The 12,191-nt window shown below is 44.6% G+C and overlaps 1 protein-coding gene across 1 annotated transcript; it reads right to left on the bottom strand.

Moving 5' to 3' along the window:
• Positions 1 to 196: 196 nt before the first annotated feature.
• LOC104082273 (obscurin-like) lies at positions 197 to 11,806 on the bottom strand (the record flags this gene model as incomplete). Its single annotated transcript, XM_009585346.1, has 11 exons — positions 197 to 3,869; positions 4,747 to 4,824; positions 5,387 to 5,432; positions 6,171 to 6,323; positions 7,408 to 7,434; positions 8,079 to 8,251; positions 8,399 to 8,476; positions 9,595 to 9,655; positions 10,229 to 10,429; positions 11,042 to 11,108; positions 11,638 to 11,806. Coding segments are annotated over 11 exons (4,726 nt in total), but the record flags the coding sequence as incomplete, so codon positions are not given.
• Positions 11,807 to 12,191: the final 385 nt, after the last annotated feature.

Genomic DNA, 12,191 nt, shown 5'->3' with positions numbered 1-12,191 from the left:
GAAGAGTGTACCTGTCTAAACTGTGAGCATCATCCAGCCACGATCTGCTTTTGTGCAGATCATAACCTGCCACTGCCAGTTTTGCAATGACGGGTCTAATCACAGCCTCAGATATGCTGGGCAAAAAGGAAAAGGCAGATTTAGCCGAGCCCAGTTATAGCAGCAAATCTATGAAGGCACAGAGTAAAATACTTACCTTCCTCTGCTTCTGGCTCAGGAGATGTCTTTCCTTTTAGGATTCTTGAAATATGGGCAACAGAAGCTTTCACTTTCTTCTTCAGACTCTGCTCCACTGACTGCTCCACTGAATGAGACCTTGCATACGGTTTAAAGAGTCCTGGCTTGTTGCAGAAGGAGCTTTTCTGCTTACCACTGGAGTCCTTTTGGGGGCCATACATTTCTTTATCACTCTCTGACACTTTCCCCATGGCTAATAAGTTAGTTGCCTTTGAATCCTCAGATATTTCCAAATGGTTCTTCCTGTTCTTGTCCTCTGCCTCTTCTCTGATGCACAGTCTTTTGTCCTTATGCAAATGTCCTGCAGGAGGTGACCTTGCCCTTTCACCAAAAGGTATAAACCGTCGACCAGTTGGTTTAGGTGGAGGCTTCCTATAGTTCATAAATTCAAATGGAAAATAGACAATGTCATACAAGTCAGAGAAATTCAAATAGGCAGGCTCTACCTCTGATATGTCAAATTTTGGAGTTCCACTGCCAAGACTGGGTGTTTCATCCGACAGGTCTTTGATTTTCACTAAAGAAACTTCTGGGTGTTTACCAGTGTCCTTGCTCACTGACACTTGACTGGGTCTTTTTCCAGTGTCCAAGCTATCTGTTGAGGAAACACTCACTGGGCTAGAAGTGGGGCTCTCAAATGCTAAGTCCTCCAGATGCTCACATTCATGAGGAACCGTCTGTGCTCCCTGCCCTTCCAGTACCACTGACTCCTCACTCACGACAAGATAGGGTTCTGCAAGGTCATCCAGCTCAGAGACTTCTCCTCTTTTACCCCCTTGGACAGAAGGGAAGGAGGTGTCCATGGGTGCTTGGCTACCTGGGCCTTTGTAGAACATCTCTGTGGGAGGAGAGATGTGCTTTCTGCATTCCTCCTCACCAGACACTGACTCTGCCCAAACATTCATCTCTTCAGAGAGGGAAACCATCTCATCCACTAAGCCCTCCAGCACAGCAGACTCCTCATCACTGTAAAAAGAAGACCTGTGATGTGAGAGCTCCTGGCTTTGATCCCTGCGGAGCGACGGTGGGACAGTTTTTCTGGCATCACAGCTTCCACTTTCTAAGGCAACGCCTCTACCCTCACCATAAACCTTTGGATGTTCCTCATATTCTAGCTCATAGACTGAAGCTGGAGCATCTTCTGGTTGTGAAGCAGTTAAGACTGGAGGCCCACCCTCCAGATCAGCAGAAACACTGCCACTGGGGTAGGCTGCCCTGTGCTGTTCAAACACTTGGTGTCCAGCCTTGGGGAAAGGAGCAGGCATAGTCTGTCCAGCTGCTTGGCTTCCACTTGCTGTCACAACAGATCTCACCTCACTGCGAAGTGATGCCTTTGGGTGTTCTTGCTTTTTACTCTCACAGACTGAAGGGAGGCCAGTATTTTGGGAGGACACAGTTCTAGCTGGGTGTCTGCTCTCCAGAACAGCAGGCACCGTGCCACTGTCTTCAGAAACCTTCTGGGGTTCAGCTCTCTCGATTTCAGCCTCACGGGCCACACTGGGAACAACCTCTGCGACAGCTGAGCTTTCACTCCTCAGAGCAGCAAGCCTCTCCTTGCTGTGAGCTGGCCATTCCCTTTCAGCCTGCCGTGCTCCATCGGAGACCGAAGTCGGCATTGAATTTGGTGGTGGGACTTTTGGAACAACGAGATGCTCTCCCTTCAGGACGGCAGATGCTGTGTCTACATGAACAGGAGCCCTCTTGTGCACTTGGCTTTCACGATCATGGGCTGACGGTGGAGTGATTCCCATAATACCTGGTCCTTCATCCTCCAGGACAGCAGATCTCACCTCTTTATAGGGCTTCAGCTTCTGATGAGCACCTTCCTCAGCTGTGTGCAGAGCAGTCAGGGTACCTGGCCGTTTGCCCACCAAGACAGTAGTTGCTGGAACACTTTGACCAGGAAGTTCCTGACTTTTGTCTTTACATACTGGAAGTGCATCCGTTTCTGTTTGTGGGCCTGTTAAAACAGCAGAGCTTTCATGCTGCGTGAGATCAGATTTGGCAACACTGTGAGCAGAAGTCTTCTCATGTGAATGTTTCTGCCTTTTGTCTTTCCAAGGTGGAACTGGGGCTGTCCTTTTGATAAGCAAGCTTCCACCTTTTAGATCCGGGTGGATGTCGGTACTGTGAGCAGCTTCCTGGGGCAGACACACACCTCCCTCACTTGTAGGGGCTGGCTTGGAGGTGGTCTCTGACCGTGTGAGGGTTGAAACGGACTGTTTGCCCTCCTGAAAAGCAGTGTCAGAGGCACTGCCAGGGGAAGATTTACCCTCCATGCTTTCACGTTTTTGAGCTGATGATGCGGTTACATCTGAGCTCTGGGCAGTTAGAATGGGGCTTTTGCCTTCCAAATCTTCAACTTCCTCCTCAATGTAAGCAGCTTTTGACTTCTTCAGTAAATGTTTCCTATTCTCGCTCCTATGAGGTGACACTGGAAGCCTCTCTAGCTGTTGCACAAAAACAGCTGGGCACCCATTACCCTCACATTGTGTGGAAAGAGGGGGCTGATCTTCTGAACAATCCTTGTGGGCTCTTCTAAAGTCCTCTTGCTTTGAAGCATCTACAGAACATCCCTTGCCAGGCCCTGCAGAAGTGTCGCAGTGGTCGCTGCCTTCAGGGCAACTTTCCTGTGACAATATATCACAGTCTTCTTCCAAAATATCTTGTTCCCTCACTGATCTTGAGGCTCTCAGCCTGTAGTCATCCAGGGAGCGGCTTCGGCTAGCACCAGCAATGGCAGGATGTGGTGGTTTTCTTGCAGTGTCAAATGAAGCTGATTTGGTCAAGGAACCAAGCAGACTTTCCCTGTGATCATCTCCATCGTCAGACTTTCCTTCTTCTTCTTCTTCCAGTTCGAACTGCTCTAGAAGGGGTTCACGGAGACCACTGAGGGGCACCTTTGAATATCCAGCTTTCCGGAAGGTCCTTCTGGCTCTGTCCAGGTGCCTTCTGAACTCCCTGCCTGGTGAGGAAGGCCCCCTTGCAGGTAGCTCAGCTGCTTGGCTGTAGAAAGTGCTTTTAATGACACTCTGTCTAGGAACACAGACAGGTGGCTTTTCTGTCCCATCCCCAGCCTTTTCAATTCTGTCCTTATCAGACAAAAATATGTCTGGTTTTTCTTTCTGACATAGATGTGATGTGCTTTCTGTGGAAGTCCTCACTGATGAAGGCTCAGCAGCACTGCTTCTTTGGGCCTGCTCTGTTCTTTCAACTTGAAGTCTGGGATGGAGCCCCTCCTCTTTCTCCTTTAGGATACTTGCCGTGAGCTCTTTGCTTTCTGTAGGTGATTTGTCCCCCACCTCAGCTTTCATTGAAGCGTACTTCCTCCTCATGGGTTTTACTGGAGGGACGGAGATTTTGGAGTGCTTCTCTTCACTTGCATGTTTTGGAGGTTCCTGATGGCTCAATGCATCAAATATGGACAAGTGCAGTTCGGGTGTAGAGCCAAAGTGCCTCTTCTTGGGGAAATGCGAGTTCTCATTGTCTGAAGAGGAGCCGCTGGTACTGGACGAAGTGCTTTCTTCAATCAGATGTCGGGAGATGGCCAGGGAGGTGTTGTCGTGAGTCCTTTCTAGGATTTCTGGGATAGATCGCATTACCAGTATGGATTTATAGCACATCAGAGACCGCTGAAAAGCAAAACAAATTACAGCACAATCAGATGGAAATATGGTGGGAGTATGGTAAAGCAAGCATACCAAATGAACTTCTTCACTCTTAAATACCACACATACTAGTTTAATAACACTTTGCCACCCTTTTGCACGTATTGTCAATCCAGGCCTCCTTTGCTCTCCAACTCTTCCTCTTCTCTCATTCACAGAGGTGAAACTAAATGTGACTTCAGGGGACATACTTGCTGTTGTGAACAGGGAAGCAGAATCCTGCTTGAGATTTTCAAAGACAATCTGGCCACTCAAAGCAGATGGAAAAGGAGTTTTTAATGGAACATTTCAGATGAGAGCCTAGCTGGAGCAAATGGCCTTAAATCCGTTGACTGCAGTACAACCTACAGTGACGTAGAACAACAGAAGACCTACCATACTGTAGGAGGTAGGATTCATCTGCTCTAACTTCTGCCATGTGAGACATCTCATCTGAAGTTGAGCAGCTGGCCTCCCCTTACAGCCAACAGAGAGAAACAGGCATCTTCAGAAGGCAATGAATCTGATTATTTTAGAGAACTTCAGGAAAAGAGGCATCTTCTTGGGAACTGTCTATAATTCAGTACCAACTGCAAAGGCAGCTGAGGGTACCTAACTTAGACTCAACCATGTGTCTTACAGGCACCTGCATTAGACCAGATGACTTCCAGGCAGTAAAAGTCTAGATAATTTATTTCTGCCGTATCCATCGACCACTCTCTCCTGGGCTTATTCCCCATTCATAACCAAGCTGAGATCTCTGCTGTGCTCATTGTCTTAGCCTGATAGACTTTAAAAGATGCAAATGTAATTAAAAATAAATATAACTAAAAAGAACCAACATAGATTAAGGCCAACTCACCTGCCACTTGCTCCGAGCCACAATGAATTTGAGCTGCTTGGTATTAATGAAATGAGCTGCTTCGAGGGGGAGATTACGCTGCCAGGTAGAATGAGAGGAAAATCATTGGTTAAAAAATCCTGACTTCATTTCCTGAGAAGTTTTTTTTTAGGATTCCCTCTGTCCAGAATTGTTTAATTTAGGAAAATTACAATACACCAAATGCTACAATCCCCTCAGGGCTAAATTGTAGACAATCTCAGCTTTTCAATGATAAAAGCAAGCCCTGTTCAATGTATGTCATTAAATTCCTTTTTGTTTTGTTAATTTTTAGCTCTTCTCCTTAGCAATTTAAGGCATTGGAATACAAACCATAACTTCGCTCTGCAAAGCCACAGTTTCCTTTCTATACAGACATGTTACATCTGCTCATGTCAGCAGTAATCTTTATCTTTTGAAAGGAAAGATATCTTGGCATGTAAACACCAATGTGTCTCCTCTTTCTGGAGAGCTATGCCCGAGTTTCTCTGTAGGACAGAAAGTAGGAGACCAAGAGAAAGAATAAACCAGCAAATAATATCAAGCAGCTTTAAGAGGTCCAAAGGTCCCTTCCAACCTCAATATTTTTAATGACTCTACTAAAGAACCAGGAAAAACTTACCATGAACCACTTGTGGGAAAGACAGTCCAAAGCACTAGGCCTGGCTCTGATAAAAGAAAAGATCACCATTTTAGTAGCAAGTCACTTCCAACAGCAACTACAAGATCTTCCTGAAGGTGCTTGCTTCACATGGACACACACATACACTTTTGTGTATGTCCTTAGGCTGCTGTTTTAGAGCTGAGAAGCCAAACAGACAGACAGAGGCTTTCAACCCAAGGTTTCCTTCCCTTGAGGTGAAACCATCCTCCTTTTTCAGTCTGAGACTCCCTGCAGATCCTCAGAAGACCCCATGGCACTCTGCAGGGAGCCTGTTCAAGGGCGTCGAGAGCAGCCCTAGGAGTGACTTTGACTCTTTAGGTGGCCAGAGCAAAAATAGTTTTGGCAGCAGGCAGAATAGACATGAAATCAAAAAGCAAGTGCCTGCAAACATGCCTTCAAGCCACCTTTCGTACCTGCAACTTCTTAATGAATATGGTTAATATTATTTAATTCTCGCGTAACTCCCCCTATACCAGTCCTTGCTCTTCCCACTTCTCTATGTCATTTCAGAAACTCATCTGCCTGGAGGAGTCAGGGAGTAAGGACACCACCATACCAGAAACAGGCCGATTTGGAAAATTGCCAAGTTGCGTTTTGGGTAATGGGGAATAATAAAGAAGAATTAGGGCGTAACACACCACGTCTCACTCAGCTTTCTACTTTTCAAAACAAGCTGAGATCTGCCTGCTGAGACACCATCATCTTTGCACACTGGCTGTAGGAAGGACAAAAGTGCACTCACTTGGGGTGCTGCTGTAGGATCCCTTTCATAAAGTCCTTTGCATCTTCACTCAAGTGAACAAAATCAGGAATGGTCCATGAAATTTCCCCGTTCTGGATATTTAGAAGGGTTCCTCTGTCGTTCTCCCCAGCAAATGGAGACTTGCATGTTAGGCTTATTTATTGAACACCATAAAATAAAAGGAGACAGACTTTAGACTTTTATTTGCTGTTCAAGTGACAGAAGCACAAATGCTTACATGGGGCTTTAAAATGCTTGAGAGACTCCATGAGTGGGCCTTGCAATGCTTCTGAGCACTGACTGCATCCACTTACAGAGCATCTTTCACCCCAGCATTACATGGCACTTAACTGAATTATTTCTCTCTGGAATAAGGAATTAAGGGTTTGATTTTGCACAGCTACAGTAGGGTGTTGGCTAAAACAGGCAAGGGGAAGACTGAACCTCATCCACCGCTCTCATTGCTAACTGCAAGGAGAGTTGCTGTCAGGTCTTCAAGCAGGGACAATGAACAAAGCCCTGGGCAACAAGGGAAGAGTCAGTAAAGGAGAAAACCACAAAAGAAGTTGCCCTCATTATAGAAGAACGCAATGCTTCATTCAAATCCCTCACTTGAAGGTACTGGAGGGCTCTGACTGGCTAAGAGATGTTTGCCCCTCTGCTCCGGTGAGACCCCCCCTGCAGTGCTGCGTCCAGCTCTGGGGTCCTCAGCACAGGACAGACATGGACCTGTTGGAGCGGGTCCAGAGGAGGCCACCAAAATGATCAGGGGGGTGGAACACCTCTCCTATGAGGAAAGGCTGAGAGAGTTGGGGTTGTTCAGCCTGGAGAAGAGAAGGCTTCGGGGAGACCTTATTGCGGCCTTTCAGTACTTAAAGGGGGCTTATAAGACAGATGGGGACAAAAGCTTTTTAGCAGCGCCTGTTGTGACAGGACAAGGGGGAATGGTTTTAAACTAAAAGAGGGTAGATTTAGACTAAATATAAGGAAGAAATTCTTTACAATGAGGGTGGTGAAACCCTGGCCCAGGTTGCCCAGAGAGGTGGTAGATGCCCCATCCCTGGGAACATTCAAGGTCAGGTTGGACGGGGCTCTGAGCAACCTGATCTAGTGAAAGATGTCCCTGCCCATGGCAGGGGATTGGACTAGATGACCTTTAAAGGTCCCTTCCAACCCAAACTATTCTATGATTCTATGATTCTATATTGAATTAGTCTTTCGAAGAAGATTTATTTACCTTAAATACGTGATGACTCCAACAGCCCTGAGGAGAGAGGGAACACAAATGTCAGGTGGTCATCACTATTTCTCGATCCTTCTCAAGCACACAGCCCTTCTTCCTGCTACTAGACACCCTGGCACAGTAAGATCACCTTCTTCTCCTCACCTTTCCAAGGAAAATAAAACCCCAAAGCTATTGTTTTCACCCTTCAATTTTTTTCCCTTCAACATTTTTTAAAATTGTTCTCAAGTAATCCTCCGTTTTTAAAGCACAGATAGAGGAGAAGACTCAAAATACTTTTTTTGAGTTTGTTTGCCTTTTCTAGAAAGCCCCTTAGGATCATCCTCCCTAGTTGCTTCCTCTAACAAAGATCATCTTCTCTAAGATGCTCCTTTGCATTCTTTTTTTGAGTTTGTTTGCCTTTTCTAGAAAGCCCCTTAGGATCATCCTCCCTAGTTGCTGCCTCTAACAAAGATCATCTTCTCTTTGCATTAATTAGCTGTCAGAGTTCAATTATGGTTGAACAAAATAGACAGAAGGAGCTTTAAAGAGCCCTGATGGGTTTTGGATTCTCAGTGTTCACTTTCAGTTTCCTGTGTTATTATCACTACTCCATTTACTTATTAACGATAAATGGAAATTCAGGCCGTCTAGCACAAAAGCTTTTTAGAAAGATGACAGGTTACCAGATATCGGTTGCTTTTGACACTGGTGACTGAGAAACAATTTCTGGGGCAACAAACTCCGGAGACCCGTATTTGCTGAATTGAGGTTCAAAGGGCGTTATCTTCTGAGCAAATCCGAAGTCACAGAGCTTAAGGTCTTCCCTTTCAGGATAAACCATGAGGATATTCAGTGGCTAGTAAATGAAATAAAATAAAAAGGAGAAACTTTTCTTGAAAGCAGGCAATATTTTCAGTTGTAAGAAAGAATAATTTGAATAGAGAACTCCCATTCCCTGTCCAACAAGAGGCTATAATAAGCTAGACCTGCCATTGCACGTTACCTTAATGTCCAAATGAAGGACGTTGTTGTCATGAAGATATTTGATTCCTTCCAAAATTTGCTTGATATACAATTTGACCTAAAAATTAAATAATTAAACAATTATTGAACATTAATAGTAAATAAGAGGGTCCCTGATTCCACCAACATTTTTAATATACGAGCAAGGGAGAGATTGAACTAGAAATAGTTTTAAAACTAGAATGAACTTCTTATATTAGTCTTGCAATTGAAATAACACGTGAACCAAACATTACCCTGTGGAATGAAGCTGTGCCTCATGTGTGACAACGTTGCCCTGCTGGAGCCTTCTATATGTGAAAAAGTCCTTACTTTAAAAAAAAAAAAAACCTACAAACATGCAAAAAAGAGATACAGAAATCCTCAAGTTTGATGAACCTTATCAACTGTCTAACTTATCTAACTCAGTTCTGGCTTGGTGTAAATTAGACAAACACACATAAAACACAAATACGTTTTAAAACTATGTTGCAAACCTATTTTCTTGACTGTATGTAGATCCAATCTGACTATGACTGAACAAGGAGTGAAGATTTACAGCTAGCTTCAGCTTTGGAAGTCCTCTACCTTTGACATTTTGTAGTGTTAGCTGACATTTGATCTTTAAAGGTCCCTTCCAACCCAAACCATTCTATGATTCTATGATACTTCCCTCTGAGTATTTCTAAGAAAAATCACTTTTACCAATAAATAGGGGACACCTGGCTACTAGATGGGAGATGTGAAACATTTTGAACTTTGAGCACCAAGGATCTCAAAAAAACCCTTAGAAAGCATAATTTCAGCCCTTGGTTTGGAGACTGAAAGGGAGTGAATAGAAGTACAGTTGCGAGGGGATAAAGTGTTATTAAGCAAGTGAAGATACAGGAGCTCCAGGTGACAAAGAGCAAAGAAATTATGATAATAGAGCAAATATCATCTGTAATATGATCTGTAACATCATCTGTAATAGGCTGAATGCTGGTGGTCACGACCACTGGCTGTTTCTAGCTGTTCCCCAAAGAAACTCAACTTAGTAATGAAAGCTGATGGGAACACATCTTAAAGGCTGCTTCTGTTTTGACAAATTATCACTGGTTCAAAGACATTCCTCATATTCAAAAAGGAAAATGCAGCTGGAAGGTACTCTGGTGGTACCCACCAACTCTGGACTTTCAAATGAGAAAGAAAGATTACCTCTGCTTCAGTGACGACACTCTTCTTGAATAAACGGTCAAGGAGCTCTTCACTGGAGCATCTGACAACGGCATTAAGGGAAAACAGAACTACAGTTAAATGCTTATTTTTACTTTGTAATCACCTCCAGCTAACAGCAGAATTCATGAGGTGATCTCAGGGAACGTGATGTGTAACTCATTAAAGTCTCTATTGCAGCGATGTCCTTCTTGCAGAATTGGGCTGCTCTAAACCTGTGCTCCCTACAAGCAGGAGCATGGTATTGCTTGTGCTAAAATCTACCTGTTGACTATGGGCTTTTCTGCTCTGCACTGCATTTTCCTGGTGCTCACCCAGACTCGATCTCATGGAAACAGAGTCCTTCACTTCCAGACATTTCAGAAAAGAGTTTTGGTGCTTAACAACTCATTCACACTTGTCTCTACAAGTATCATGATTTTTCCTAAGGCAGCAGAAACATTGTACTTCGGTGAAGGTCTCACAGAGCTATGCCATCCTGCAGTGCAGGGAAAGATTGTGAGTGTCCTTTTATTTCAGGCAAAACTTAAAAATGGTTAATTGCTTAGTCATTTAATAAATGATCTCTACCTAGTACTTCCCAGCCTCCTCAGACAAGCAGCACAGAAAAGGATACAACTCCAGAATCAAAATCAGTGTTTTCCGCGTTTCAAACTGATCCAGGAGCCTGGTAATTCTGTCGTGGGACAGAGAGGCAAGAATATCCCTCTCTTGATGCGCTCGAGCCTTCGTTTTGCTTCGTAGAGGTATGAATTTGGCAGCACAAGACACTCTGTTCCCTTTGTGCACAACTCGTTTCACAAAGCTGAAGCAGCCTCTGTGTAAAAATCAAAGGAGAAGCCCTGCTCAGACTTGGTTCAAAGCCCTCCGCACAGCGGGCGTAGACCTTTCCATGTCCCAGCCTTTGACAGCTCCCTGCTGCTCAGGGCTTAAATTCTCCAACATTAAAAGCTCATTTTCCTGTATGTGAGGTGCTATTGCCCTCTCCTGGCTGTCTCCAAAACTAAGCAAAGAGTTTCAAGGGAAAAGCTGTTTCAGGTGATACAGCTTTGTGCTGACAAAGGCTGATGCTCTTGGATCCCCTGGACGGACACGGTGCTTGTGCATACGTCACTCTGGGCTTGTGACCCTAACATGGCCAAGAAGTCATACCTGGGCACCTATCCTGCCAGCTTCTGACTGGTATTTTTTTCTGGTTGGAGCTACCTGGACCTATGGACTGTATGGACTCTCCCATCCTCTGTCAGAAACCTCAGGAAAGTGTTTCTAGCACACCTGCAATGGGGTGACCTCCAACTTCTGCCAGTACTTTCACCTTTTCAGACGTTTCCACAGCTGGGCTCACCTCTGGTTACACACGCTCAGCAGCTCAGATGGGCAATTAGATATTCTCTGGCAGTGATGCTATAAAGTTGGAAAATTCATTTACCTTCCAATCTCCTGCTTAACCTCATAAAGGGAATGGAGCTTTCGCCTGGTGGCCACTTTCTTTGCTGCTTGGTCTTTCTTAGCTTTGGAAATGAAGGAAAATATAAGTGTTAATATTCAGACACCAATGCCTTGCTAATAGCGTGCAAAGTTATTACAGGACAATTTAAGGCAGGAAAAATCACAGGGGTCCTCTAAACTTCTGCACAGAATTAAGTGGAGCTGTTCGATGACAGAACCTGTCAATATGAACTTTGGGGCTGCATCTTCACCTGACGTAAATCTGAAGAGGCAGGCTAAAGAGCAGAACACCACCAGGGACATGGCCCCACTTATTTCTGTGGCTCATTGTATCAGTTTGTCAAGCAGAGAAAAAAAAAAAAAATCTAATTTGTGTATATATAGGTCATTACACATTTGTGTATATGTAGGTCATTAGATCACTTGCTCTTATACTGGATCCTGCCATACTAGTAATATACAAATGCTACGCAGGAATACAGAGCAGATACCATATGGGTACCAGAAGATGACTGCAACGGAGTACACATTGCAATGGCTATGGGAGCAATCCTGCAGCTGAAAGAATGACATTACCTTCGTGTACGATAAGCTCTGCTTTGCACAAAACCTCCCCTCCTGCATTTTTGGCAACACAGGTATAAACACCACCATCTTCCAAGGCAGCATTGTCCACGACTAAGAAATATGTTGTTCCTTCCTTCCCTTGATGGAGCCTGCTGCTGTCTGTCAGCAATGAAGTGCCCTGAAAGAATGAAATGACATTTTGGCACTGGAAAAACCAAGATGGAAACAGATGTTTCTTCTCTTCAAGAAACGAGGTACAGGAGCAGAGCTACAACACAGACCGTTCAGGCTAGCAAATCTCGCTAACAAAATGCTGGCTGAAGAAGTCCCCCATGCCTAACTATTTCTCTGCTTCCACATTACCCAATAACATTTTTGTTTCGTAACCCATTCATAGGAATACAGGCTTGGGAGAGATCACCAGGGCTATGTGGTTTATTCTTCAGCTCTCCCAGCACACCACGCCTGAGCAGTCAGCCCAGGGAGCACGAGGATCAGCTACTTTGCTCCTGCCTGGTCTCCAGCTTCCGCTGGCACTGCTTAATATATTCATAAACGCTATG

Source organism: Fulmarus glacialis, unplaced genomic scaffold, assembly GCF_000690835.1.
Source record: "Fulmarus glacialis isolate BGI_N327 unplaced genomic scaffold, ASM69083v1 scaffold46089, whole genome shotgun sequence".
NCBI lineage: Eukaryota > Metazoa > Chordata > Aves > Procellariiformes > Procellariidae > Fulmarus > Fulmarus glacialis.
Note: the sequence above shows the minus strand (reverse complement) of the source record. Positions and strands in the feature narration are given on the sequence as shown.